Source organism: Lissotriton vulgaris, chromosome 9 (genome assembly GCF_964263255.1).
Source record: "Lissotriton vulgaris chromosome 9, aLisVul1.2, whole genome shotgun sequence".
Classification (NCBI taxonomy): domain Eukaryota; kingdom Metazoa; phylum Chordata; class Amphibia; order Caudata; family Salamandridae; genus Lissotriton; species Lissotriton vulgaris.
The window spans coordinates 349,041,415-349,055,055 of NC_141697.1; the positions used below are offsets into that span (position 1 = coordinate 349,041,415).

At 39.3% G+C, this 13,641-nt stretch overlaps 1 protein-coding gene across 1 annotated transcript in view; it reads left to right on the top strand.

Annotated features, from left to right (window-relative positions):
- Positions 1-13,641, top strand: part of UNC79 (unc-79 subunit of NALCN channel complex) — a 644,685-nt gene that overhangs the window by 574,857 nt on the left and 56,187 nt on the right. Inside the window, exon 47 of the mRNA XM_086937713.1 lies at positions 4,009-4,184. Within this exon, the coding sequence (XP_086793839.1) occupies positions 4,009-4,184 (176 nt within the window). The remainder of the gene's footprint in view (positions 1-4,008; positions 4,185-13,641) is intronic.

The window sequence follows — 13,641 nt, forward strand, 5'->3', positions numbered from 1 at the left end:
TATTGTAGATAAAAATTATGTTACAATATAGTTTTTTAAGTTTTAAAATGTTATTTTTTCCCCTCAGAAACAAAGGCATTTTTTTGGCGATGTTCGTCTCTTGATACTGTCGGTAATGTCCTCAACAAATTCTGAAAGGTTGTCCAGAACAGGGAGGCTTGTGTTAAGGTTCCGCGGGAGCACTCTGAGAACCTAATTTGCTAAGCAGAGGTAAAAGCATTTACTGCACAGTACAGTTACCACCATATTTTATTCAGAAGAACTACTGTGCTGTAAATTTGCTTTGGTAAAGCAACACAACTGTTTTAAGAGAAAATCACCAATACAGGACATTGTTCTGTTATTTTAGCTTAAATATTGTTTAAACAAAACGGCAGAGACCTGCAAAATGATCATTTTGGGCACCCAATTCCCTTTGTCAGGTTTCGTATAACTAGGGACAAAGGTGCTGCATGAATTTGTGTGTTGACAACGTACTTATGTTGACAGCATCATGAAACCCAGCTCTTTAGAAACAAATTTACTACCAGCTTGGGGGAAACACAGCACCACTAGCAACACTGATTGGCGACTTTTTCTTAAATCAGTTAGAGCGCTTCCGCTTATCTAGAGCATTAGCTTTCCTGTTCTGGACTTCTTTTCTTCTTATTTTGTCACGTGTTCTTGGTGGCCTTTGGGGGGATGGGCACCTTTCAAAACATTCCATTAAAACGTCTCTTTTTTGGATTTTGTAAACGTGATCATCTAAGTATGTGTGTGTGGGCCTGGCTCAGCAGACTCTGGGAAATCTCGACTTTGACCCAACCTACCGGTACTTGGATAATTCGAGAACTTAGTCTTTACCTCCTAATGAGAATTTACGTCTTTGGGCCTTCCCATGCTCTGCCCTCCTCCATGTTCTGTAACCTTCACTACCTGCCAAACCGGTCAGTTGTCTAGATTGTCTTCTTATAGAGCAAATAAATTTGGCTTCTCAGAATTGGCACCACTGAAGTGTCTCCTCCCCATTGTACAAGTGAAGTTCTCAGGGAGGCACTGATTTCCTTCCCTTTGTAAAGCCTTGCGTTAGAGAGTGCAGGCAAGAGCCGTACCCATTGATGCCCGCTTTTTTGTAACTCCCCACTAAGAATTATCAGAGCCACAGTCTGCCAAGATTCTGGACAATGGTTGCAATTTCTTTTCTTTATTCACCTCCTGTCATGTATTCACTGTGAAGTTTCTGAAATTTTATCTAAGTGTACAATTATAAGGCTGCCACTTAGGAAATGGGCATCCTATATATATAATAAAAATGTTTACATATATATTAATGTTGTTAGTAATATTATTGATGTCCAGTGTGTATTCACGTACACATATGATCAGTCCATCTGTCCATCTCTACCCATCTATGTATCAATCTGTTGATGTATTTAGCTATGTGTACAAACAGAAGTTGGATTTGAAGGTATTAGGAGAAATGATTGCACTGCGTGGTGCAAAATTGCTGGTGGTTATGAGATACTCTGAAAAAAGTCAATATTTCTCAACGAAAACAACACATTTTTAATAAGATGGAAATATAGATGGATTGAAGTCAGTCACAATTTTCTTTATGGTTGTCAAGGTTATTTTTATTTAATAGGAGAGACAATGTGTCTGCACACCTATTGCTTTCTGATTGGTCCGCCCACTTGATTGACAGGGAGAACGGGCCAATCAACACTATTTTTTTATATGTAAGCAATCACCTCGGTATCACTCTTTTTAATTTATTTATTTACAAAGTGATTTTGCTTCTCAAGCTTTATTTTGCAGTCTGAATATCTGAATAGGCAAAATAGAAAACATATTTTTTTTATAGGTTGGAAATGTGTGGTTCGCATATTAATTTGTTTTCTCCCTAGTTGCCTTCAGGAAATAAACACTTTGTGGTTGAGTGAGCAAAAACAGATCCATTTTGAATTGCTCTTCACATGTTTCCAAGCTATCAAAAAGTATGACTGCAGCATTTGTAATGCTGTCATGCTCACAATAATTTAAATACCAGTCACTATTTGTGTTCATTCTCACTTTTTTATTCAAATAAATTATTCTTTCCTGTCAGTTATGTTTTTATCTCTTCTGCTCTCTGATTGGCCAAACTATTTGACAGACGTAAAAAATGATACATTAATGCCTCACGTTTACATAAAACAGCTTTTATTGTAATGTTCTCTCAACCTTATTTGAATGTTTTTATGCCAAACTTTATTCTAGTTTATATACCTTCAGAGAATGGTTTGGAATTGATGATATTCCAGAATTTTAACACAGAGGAAAATACATATTTTTATTTTGTCATGCAATCTAGGAAGAGAATATTTACAGCCGGCTTGTTGGACTGGTGGCAGTTTATTCGCTAAGTGTGAAGCATCTCTGAAGTATAAAAACAAATGGCATGCGCCCAGATGTACAATGGGTTTTAGCGGACCCGAACCCAGTCATTCCGTAAATCAGAGGGTTTGTGAACGCTAAAATCCTTATTCAAATGTATTAAGCCCATTTAAAGATTCAAAAACGTTTTTCTACATCGTTAAATGAATTTATGAATTAACCTGTATTCGGAAGGGGCATAGATAGGGCTTCTCTTCCAAATACCAATTCCTTATGGTATGTATTAATGTTTTGAGGCCGAATATTAATATTTTACTGGCACCTCAAATGAGGTAGTAACTGATTTATAAACATGAAGGGGGTCCTCAAGGTATCCATTCCCCTTTGTGAATGTCAAAAGACATTCTTTGATCCTAAAAACATTTGTGAAATGTTAATTATTTTTTTAACTCGTCTCGTTTTCCTTTAAGGACAACGAGCTGCATTTTATTTTGCTTTATTTAAAAGCAATCACAGACATGGTGATCTGCTGGCCCCAGCAGGCACCATCCATGTGATGGCAACAAATCGCAGTCGGTTGCCATTTGTGACCACCTGCTTCATTAATATTAATGAGATGGATGAATTTGCCACTCACTACAATGCAGTATTTTATGAACCGACCTACTAGTAAGTCTGGTTCACCAAATACCAATGATTTTGGTAAAAGTCAGTGCGCAAATTGCCACCACTTTTACTGAGTGCATTGCACGTACATCTGGCACATGCTTCGAGTCTGTCATTCAAATTTTAGGCGTGCACTGTAGGAATGGTCAAGTCCTTATGTATATAATCTGTTCACCATACATGTGTTCTGTTGTTTGCCAAGCTATAGATAAAATCAGAGTAATGATACAATTGCCTGTAGATCTAGGGAAGTTCAAGAACTCTACAGTTAGGGTTACACCTGAAAATGTAGGGCTTTAAAATGAGTCTAGGATTATCAAAGCAAGCTTTTCCCGCCTTCTGTAGTAAATTGGTGCCACCACTCGAAGGTGCCTAAGATGTAAGTGCAGGCACATGTGGCCTTATTTCAGCACATATGAAGGTTCACATTACATCTAGGCTTTTCAAGAAAATTGAAACATACCTTCCTTATCTACCAAGCACATAGCCAAGGTTATGTCCATTAGTCTCACATCTTAGATTGCTTTTGTAGTCTCCTTTTAACTTTTTTCCTTCTAAAAACAATTGAGAGCTGTTGTGTGGCAATGTGAGTATTAAACAAAAACTTTAAATACAGTAAAATTAGAATAACTGTATCCGATGAGATATAGTTCCAACATAATCTAAGAAGGAAACCAAAATATAAATCCTGACATTAGTACTTAGAAATGCTCTTGCTCAGGCTTCAAAGTTTTTTTGTTGGGCCAATCAGACCAGCAGGCAGAGAGAGACTGATTTTTGTTTTGAAAAAGGATCTCCATAAACACAAAAAGTGAGTTCTTTTGAAGGTTTGGTTTGATTTCCTTTTTGGTCATGTGACCATTTCTCCACCAACTTGCTTCATTTATCTAGAAGATGTTAGCAAACATCGCTAAGATAGGAAGAGAAAACTGCAATGAGGTACATACATTAAAGAAAGAAAATAGAAACCAATGTTTTGCTTTTCAGAGCCACATGAAGACTTGCTCCCAGCCACTACATGAGGACACTTTTGGAGGTCATCTCAAAGTTGGATTGGCACAAATTGCTTCTATGGAAATAACAAGGGGAAACCATCGGGACAACAAAGCAGTGGTTCGGTACTTACCTTGGCTTTATCATCCTCCTTCTGCAATGCAACAGGGGTAAGATCCAACTCTGAATTTTGAAAAGAAAAAGCAAACACAAGTATGATATTTGGAGGAATATGGTTGTACAGATCAAGGAACTGCATTGGCTGATGGTACCTAACCGAATCAAATTTAAGGCGTTATGCCTTACTTACAAAACATTGCACCATGTAGGTCCCTGTTCTTTAAAAAAAAAATCCCTCTCATGGTATGTTCTAAATAGAGAACTTTGATCCAAAACCACTTTGACAGTGCCTTGTCCCAGGTTTAAGAGATTAAAATGGGGAGGCAGTTGTTTTACCACCGAAGCCCCTGTCCTGTGGAATAGTTTACCTATAAACATCAAGGCAGCTCCAACATTGCTGGGTTTGAGGAAGGTAATAAAAACCTGGCTTTTCAATTCTTTAGGTGCCTAGTTATTCTAAGCACCTAATACCCTCACCTGATTGCCATTCAAATAGTGCCAAGACACCCATTGGTATTCGAGCGCTTTGGAAACCCTTTTAACATAACATAGATGTTCACTTAGAACATTCTCACTGTCACCAAACCTTAGTGTACTGTTGAACACCACACCGAATGCAAAGTTTGCACATTTTTATGGTGATCGTTCACTTTTTATGACCAAATAACATCTTTTCAGCTAAATTAATATAGATACTTCAGTCGTAGAATGTGTTTTTCATGGTCTATTTTGCGGTGTGGTAGTGCTGAGAAACTAATATGGCCCAGCTCCAAATGTGAATGCAGATAAAATGACCAAAGGATCCTGAGAAGGAAATATGAAAACAAAGCACAGCATCTACCATAAAAATATGTCAGGTGCTTTTCAAGACTAAAATAAACTTGAAATATATACCCATATAAATGACAATAAGACAAACAATCTTTCTAAACCTATTTGCACACGCCTAAAGAATTCTTTTAGTCACAACTAGACAGGGGTGACTTTATTAAGGCAGAATGTAAACTTGCCAAGGTTATTAAAAATTCCTGGTTAGCAGAGAATTACTATTGTTTGGGAGGTTGTTAGAAATGTTCCACTGCAGCAGTAGTGTCCAAGGGGACAACCGCAGGAGAACCCCTATTCATAACAATTGATCCATTTTGTGATGCTTGAGGAGATTCATTGATATGATTGCTTCCATATAGACACTGTTGCTAACATAAATCCTACTGCTTTATGTTTCTAAGCACGTTTAAACGATTAGCAGGTGTGGTAAAATATTATGTAAATTAGGCAAGACAGGGCCCTGATAAAATATTAGTCATGAGGAAACTTGTTCCCCTTGTGGTGGTAGAGGATGAGGGTAGGAGTAGTCAACATTTGCACGTCCCTTAGTCTGGGTTGAAGGCGAGGGCTGTGAAATGTCTTCCGGAATTTCATGATTAACCTGTATGCATTCTGAAACATATTATTAACAGTACTCACAAAAAAGATATGACTTCTGACAGGGGAGAAAAAGTTACCACTTCTGGTATATGACGTATTGACAGCGTGTGATAAACATAATCAGAGTATTTCCTGGAAAATTGAGAACTACATGCAGCATTGGTGCACTATGCAACAAGTTCCTCATGTATGTGAATTTACTCCACATTTTCATCCCTGAAAATCTTAGCAGGTTTGACCATCTAAAATATACCAGGAGAATTTTTCGAGGTGCAGTGCTTGGCACCAAACTTAGGGGCTCATTATGATGGCGGAAGCACTACCACCAGCGGTGGCGGTCCTTCCGCCATCATACAGTGATTTACCGACCGCCAAATTAGGATGGCAGTGAGTACCGTGGAGGATGAAAAGTCCGTCTGCCGATTTTCCGCTAGAGGCAATTGCACCGATTGCCTGGTGGACGGAGCAGGCCACCAATATGGTGGCTGCGCTTAACAGGCACCATCTGCCATATTAGGATGTGGGTTACAGAGGCCTTTCCATGATGGCGATGCCGCCATGGAAAGGCTGGGGGAGATTGGGTTTGGAGGCCTGTTGTGGGCCCCCCTTGTGTGTGTGGGGTATGTCGCTGCACCGGGGGTACCCATGGTAACCCCCTGCATTTCCATGTACCAAGTGGCAGGCACGGCGTGGTGCCTGCCACATGGTGCAGGGAAATGTGCTGCAAGCACCTTTAACATTGCGGACGGTGCTGCAGCCAGCAGCACTGCTCGAAATGTTAAAGGCCCAGGATGCGCCCGCCAGTATGGTGGGCACATCCTAATAGCAGTGGAGGGACCGCCGTATGTCTGGCGGGTGGTCCCAAGCACTGCTACGGTGGCCGGCGGAACAAGTCTACCCACCATCATTAAGTTAATGCTGAGGTTATCAAAAAGGGTGCACCCAAACCATTCTCGGTGTTTAGATTTTCTTCTAAAATAGTAGTGAGATCATCAATTACTATTTTCCTTTAGTGGTATATTGTCCCCACTGAAGTACTAATATTCAAATGCATCATCATAAGGTCTCACCTCCACCAGGAGGTAGAGTCTCTTAACTGATTATATGATTATACCACGATTTCAATTACCACGTATGGCTTTACCACGCGAATTTTACATCGCAAGTGGCTTTACCACGCTGGTATTTACAACGTAGGATTTTACTACGCGTAGAAACGTCTTACCTGCGCGTCTTTCTCTACGAGCCCTTACTTCCATCCTCCATGGAAACAAGCGTCAAAACACGTATACCAAAATAAAAAAAGGACTGCTTTTTTGACGTACACGGCACGTCTTTGGGGGAGGCACTTTCCTTTTTCTTCGGTGGTACTGAAGTTCGTTTTTTTAATTTAAGTAATCCACTCCTTTGTTTGTTTTTTGGGGGGGAGACCCCCCTGCCCCCCCCAAGCCCATGCAGAACGACTTGAAGGAATACCACGTCTCCCCCCCAGCCCGTGGTAAAGACGTCGTGGAAGGCACCCTCGTTGTAAAGAAGTTTGCGTGGTAAGTGTCACGTGGTAAAGGTTATTAGTGGTAATGCCTTCGTGGTAAATTATGTTTCCCCTCTTAACTCAGAGACATGGTGGGATCTGTGCAAAGTGTGAATTAAAATTATTACTGGCCCCTGTACGAATATTAATCATAAACTGGGATGGTAGCAAGGTTTAAAAAACAGTGAGATGAGATAGGGACTATTACACATCCAATGGGTGGTCGGAATAGCGGTCAACATGCTTCAGCCTACTTGTGCCCAAAAGGCTGATGGCTTTCTGTATTAGAACACTAAGGTACCTGGCAGGACATTATCCCTGTGGAACTTAGTTTGATATGTGGTTAAACAGTCGGCTTGGGACGTCTACTGCTGTCTCCTGAAACATAAAATATAAACAACACAACGTTGTTTTAGATATGTAGACCCATTTTGCTACATTTTATACTTTATATTAATGTGATTATACACTACAATTAGTGGGCGTGCCTTATGAAGAAGTCAGAAGAGATAGTGTTCTTCAATCAAATATCCCATACCATTTGTGTGTATAGTGCTGAATAGGGTCAAATGATGCAAATGGGAGAAAGTAGATAATATAAGGACTAAGAATAGGGAATAATGTTAAAAATACCACAAGAGGGGATTCTGGGTATAAAAACAGGAGGGAAGTTAAAAAAGGTCAGTGTTTCTAAAGACTGCCTAGTTGTTATTAATTGAGGTGATGCTTATAAAATCCAGTACTGCTATCATCCTGATCTAATCTTTGATCTCTAACCAACGTTCTTTGAAAAAATTGGTCAGAAAAAATGTCCTATTCTTGCAAGTGCCTTGAGGATGGTTTTTACATCGAGAATTACCGGCAAGTACTTGGAAAACTATTATTACACCCTAAGTTTGTTTTAAGTTGGTTTACCCTTTCACAATTCCATACTCAAAAGAGTTTCTATTAGAATGATCACAAAACAATGTCATCATACATTATCTGCTCCAAACCTTCACGGTGTGTGAATAGTTTGCTGTTATATACTTCTTAGCATTTCTGGTGCATCTCAGATATGTTGAAATACGTTGAATTTACATGATTCATTCTTGGTGACCTGGTGGAACCCCCTTTCAGTTGGGTGATATTAGGACCTGTTTTATGAAGTGCTTCAGCTATCAAGTGTCCAAACACTATACTACACGTGGTAGTCTTACTCAAATCAAGGATGCTAGCCTGGCACTGTTAGGGCTGTATGAAGTAAAAGTAAAGAGGGACACGGTTAATAGAATCCGTTTATGGGGACCAACCAGTGTTAGAAATAAAAGAAGTATAAGGCTAGGGTAGCACTGATTACAGAATCCATTGAATGGGGAACATATTCTTCACAAAAATTATTTCAAACTGTTCTATTGACAGGGCAGGGGCGGCCTTAGGCATGTGCAAGCTGTGCACCTGCACAGGGCCACCAAACCCCAGGAGCCACCACGCCAATATATATCCATAATATAATAATCCTCTGAGGATGGATACATATTTGCGTGGCGGCCCCTAGCAGGGATTTAGCGGCCTCCGGCTCTGTTCCACTTCCAAACACCCTGACCCCCTCCTCTTCAATGGCCTCCGTGCTCGCACCACCGGACCCCCCTTCCGGGGCCCCCTTCCTATGCTCCCTGCCCAGGGCCACCATGAGCCTAGAGCCGCCCCTGGACAGGGTGTTGTTTCCTGGGGCCTTTGCAATTAGCATTTTCAGAAATGTTGACTATAAGGGCCTGATTGCGAGTTGAGGCGTTACTTATCGCCCCTGATAAATAACAATACAGCAAGGTATGTTATTTATCAGGTGTGATAAATAACACCTTTTATGAGTTTATGGAAAATCCACATGATTCGGCAATTACCGCACATTATTCCCCGTTAAATTTCAGTAGGTTAGGCCTGCAGAAATTTAACAAGTGTTTGATTATGTAACACTTCCGAAGATTTTCTGAAGTGTTACATAAAGCTAAACTCGTCATTCAGGTCTTTGCTTAAACATGGGTTTACTCATGGGATGGAATTTAGCGTGCCACTCATATTTAAATACATTAATTAAAACATGCTGATTTAGAGATTCAGGGGCATATTTATGAAGGTTTTGCATTGCCCTTGTGCGACACAAGGGTGACGCAAAACCTAAGTCACCTTTATCAAATCATGCAAGACCACCTTGCTGGGGCTCTGCATGTCTTGATAAATCCAGAGTAACACAATGCCGCGCAATTCTCTTTGTTGCATTACTCTGCCCTGGGAAGGCGTTCAATGGGTGGAGCATGGGTTTCCCCACGCATCCACCCATGAATTTTGGCGTATTTCCAGATTTACCAACACTGATAAACCTGGGAATGCGTCAAAATGCTACACCTCCCCAGGGGAGGTGCAATGAGGAGAGATATCTTTATTTCTTCCTCTTTCTATGTGTGCTTCATTCTGCAGCATACATAGAAAGAGGAAAATGCCTCTCAGGATTGTTTTCCTTTCTTCTCAACAACAGTCCTGCTTGCAACACAGGCACCCTTGCACCATGGTGCATGGGTGCCTGCATTGGCCCTGCATTGGCGCTAGGCAGCCAAATTATTATTTGTTATGTTAAATATGGCTCATTCCTACCTTTCCCTTTCATGCAGTGCAGCAGGGTGGTTTACTGTGCTGTGTGAAAGCTACATAAATATGCCCCTCAGATGTAGGGACCCTAGTAAGACCAATGGAGCAGTATGATGACTGTTTTAAAGTCTAGGCTTCTTTCAAACTGCAGTGTAGAAGTTTAATCTTTATGCAGTGGTGCCGCTACTATTAAAGTATTCAAATGCAGTTCTCTCTTATGAACTGTAATTATAATTCATGTTATACGTCACTAACACAAAACAGATTGGTTTTCAGTTTATGGTTTGGGTAATATTAACATAAATATTAAACATAAACACATCCAGTGGTACTCGTTTCATCAACCTTGGAAAGATGAAAGCATGCATTGTCCCGTTTGGATTTAACTTTACATATAGGTTACACCAGCTATTTTCGTCAGACATTTAACCAAATGAGCTACAGCAAATATTACGTTTTAGTAAAATCAAGTAGTAAGTAGTGTGCTCTTTGAGAAGTGCCTATATTATGATTTTCCCTGAATCGTTTTTATAAATTATATGCTTTGCAGGAGTTGTTAAATCTTTTCTTCGGGAGACCAAATGACACCTCGTTTAAAGTGCTTTAGTTCCTTTTCCTGCAGCTAGTCATTGTAAAGCATTTGAAAGGAATTAATCCTATCAAAGTCCTAGGTTCGAATCAAAGTTTTGACTCTTAATTAAAAATGTATCTGTTTCTAGGAAAAAAATATGAAATGAACACAAGAGTAATGTAATTTTATGAACAACACAACAGCACAGTTTTCTGTATACTATTGTCCCAAATGATTGTTTAACCTTGCTCATCTTAAATCCTGCAAACCTGGATTCTGGAATATGATCTCAACCAAAGCCCTCCCACCACAATGCTCTTTGTACAGAACCGTGTGTCAGATATGGTAATCAACAGTTGGTCAGTGTTATTTTATCCAAATGCAGTTTTTGCTGTTCTAGAGACAAACACAATGATGCCATGTTTTAACTCTGTCTTCTTGTTAGTCGGTGTTATTTGCCAATGTTTGCATTGCAGCATTTGGGTATCATCAGAAGAGATTAACTCGCTAAAATTAAAAGACTCCTCAAGCTTACCAGCTACTATTAAGACAGGCTTTCTGTCAACATCTCAAAAGGCTAGAACATGTCCAGTGCTCTGTGAACAGTGCTTCACAGACTCAAGGATACTTCCCAGATTCACAAAAAATGGGGCAAATTACATTGATTCTTAAAATACAAAAATTGACCACAACCTACTCTCCACTATGTGCCTGAACCCTACCATGGCTGGGGAACATGCCATACTGGGATCAAGCACAACCTTGGCAGACAAAATTCAAAGCAGCTACCGATTAGACATGATGTGCAAGCTTGTCTCTCTTGGTTGTATGTGTGTGTTTGTGTGTTTATCTGGTGCTCTCCCAGAAAGATTTCTTTTAGGAAAAAGAGTCCAAGTAGTACACATTAAACCACAGTTTTTGAAATACATTAGCTAAGTATTTTCAGGTCTGACTCTTACTTATTAGCCCAACAGGTACATTCCACAGGTAATGAACAAACTACACCACAGTCAGTAATAACAAATACTATAGTTTTTATACTATTCACAAAATAGTGTAGTTATTAGTATCCTGATGAAGACGTCATTTAAAGTTGTCTATATAAGGAGTCGGGTCGAACCTTTGACGATATTTGAGTTGTGAACCTTTTACTATTTATTACACAATGAGCATTATAGGTAAACTTACCCTAACTCTTACTAACACAACTAGTAAACAACTGAAACTTCTACTTTGTGATTTCTGCTGTGCATTGATCTATGTTGTATTTATCTATCTTTTTACACTTCACATGCGCTGCGGTGTTTTCTCATGTGTAGCACCTAGATGATCATATACATTGTCTTTGTGGAAATTATTACAATAAGCTGTTTTATGTATAGTACCACAAAGTACAATATTTGATGATGGCATGGTATTCATTATCTTTCATACAAGTCATTCATTTTGGAGATACATCAACTGACTTCCCTAAAGCTACTAAAAATATCTATGAATACTGCATTGCCCCAGTTTTCAGGTTATCAGTGCAAATAGCCATCATGGCCCACCACTAAGGAAAACATTTAAAAGGAGGGTCTCCAACCAACCTGTCCACCAGAAACTAATTACAAGAATACAGCACCCTTGTTTTTAAATTCCATAATAATGGTCTGTCTTTTACTGAAGAAGACCTCTGTGATTTTTAAAAATTTTATATAAATCATTCTTATTGATGTTTTAAAGTGAGAAAACCACAGTAATAACATGAAGCTGTTATCAACATATGGCTTCATTACATTTAAGGAGGAAGAGGGTGGGAAGGCAGTGAGAGGGAGAGAAGAGGGAGAAAGAAGAAGAGGGAGAAGAGAAAAAAGAAAAATAAAGATGCATTTAGTGCTATGAACACTAAAATTGAAAATGTTGCGATATTTCTCGAAAGTAATTAACCTCATAGCTGCTATTACACATTCCTCCCCAGTGCTGCGCTGTCCATTAGAACTAGTGCTGAATGGACGTTCAATGGTCGTGCGCAGCACTGGGGAGGTAGCGCTGCTGACGACCATTGGCCGTCAGCAGCACTTAAGGGGTTAATTGATATGTCTTATTTGTTGTGTAGCCATGCACAAAACAGGGTGCTCTCATCCTTTGGGAAGTATGTTTTACAACTTCACACACTTAAATAAATAAATGAAAATGGGTGAAAACTAACTAATTTTGTGAGAAATAACTGGAAAACCTACTTCTTTATTAGACAATCGCCAAACAAAAAATATTTTGTTCGAAATATCTCCTACAAATATGTATGCTTGGAAAATTCTGCCCACATATGACGTTTCATGAAGTTGACAGGAGGAAGAGGGAGGGGAAGGCAGTGAGAGGGAGAGAAGAGGGAGAAAGAAAAAGAGGGAGAAGAGAAAAAAGAAAAATAAAGACTGGAAAGAGAGTGCGGTAGTGCTCCGCCCCCGCAGGCGTGAGCATGCATATTGTTGGCGATATCATTAAGAGCAACAATTCTCTAAGTAGAGGAATACCAAGTTAGCAATTATGGTGCACGTGTAGACCCTACATGTTGATGCTGCCTAATCATAACTGGGAGTGAACTGTGGTAAACAGTGTAAGGAGGAGGGGTGGGCTGGGCAAAGTATATTTGTATCTATCAAACAAACAGTTCTAGGGTCCAAGAAGACCTGTGTGATGACTGCTAATAGACTGACACATTCTTTACTTCCATGTCCATAATAGATCTTGTCAGTGTCTTTTAACTCATATAATTTGTTCAAAGGGTACATGACCACACTATTTTTCTTATTGTTTGTTTCAATCTTGTTGAAATCACATATTTCAAACATGCATTTAGTGCTATGAACACTAAATAAAAATAGAAAATGTTGCGATATTTCTCCAAAGTAATTAATTGATATGTCTTATTTGTTGTGTAGCCATGCACAAAACAGGGTGCTCTCATCCTTTGGGAAGTATGTTTTACAACTTCACACACTTCAATAAATAAATGAAAATGGGTGAAAACTAACTAATTTTGTGAGAAATAACTGGAAAACCTACTTCTTTATTAGACAATTAACAAACAAAAAATATTTTGTTCGAAATATCTCCTACAAATATGTATGCTTGGAAAATTCTGCCCACATATGACGTTTCATGAAGTTGACAGACTACCTTCACAGAGTTGAATGAGTCAACTTCACACATGTCCACTGACCGAATTTTCATTCTTCCACCCCTTAGTACAAACACCCATCTGAAAAATACTCACATATATGTATTGCACTCTCAATTCAACATAATGATCTAAACTCTTTAGTACTAGTGGAGTACCGGGATGTTTTCCTTTGCACGAGGACCTAATTAA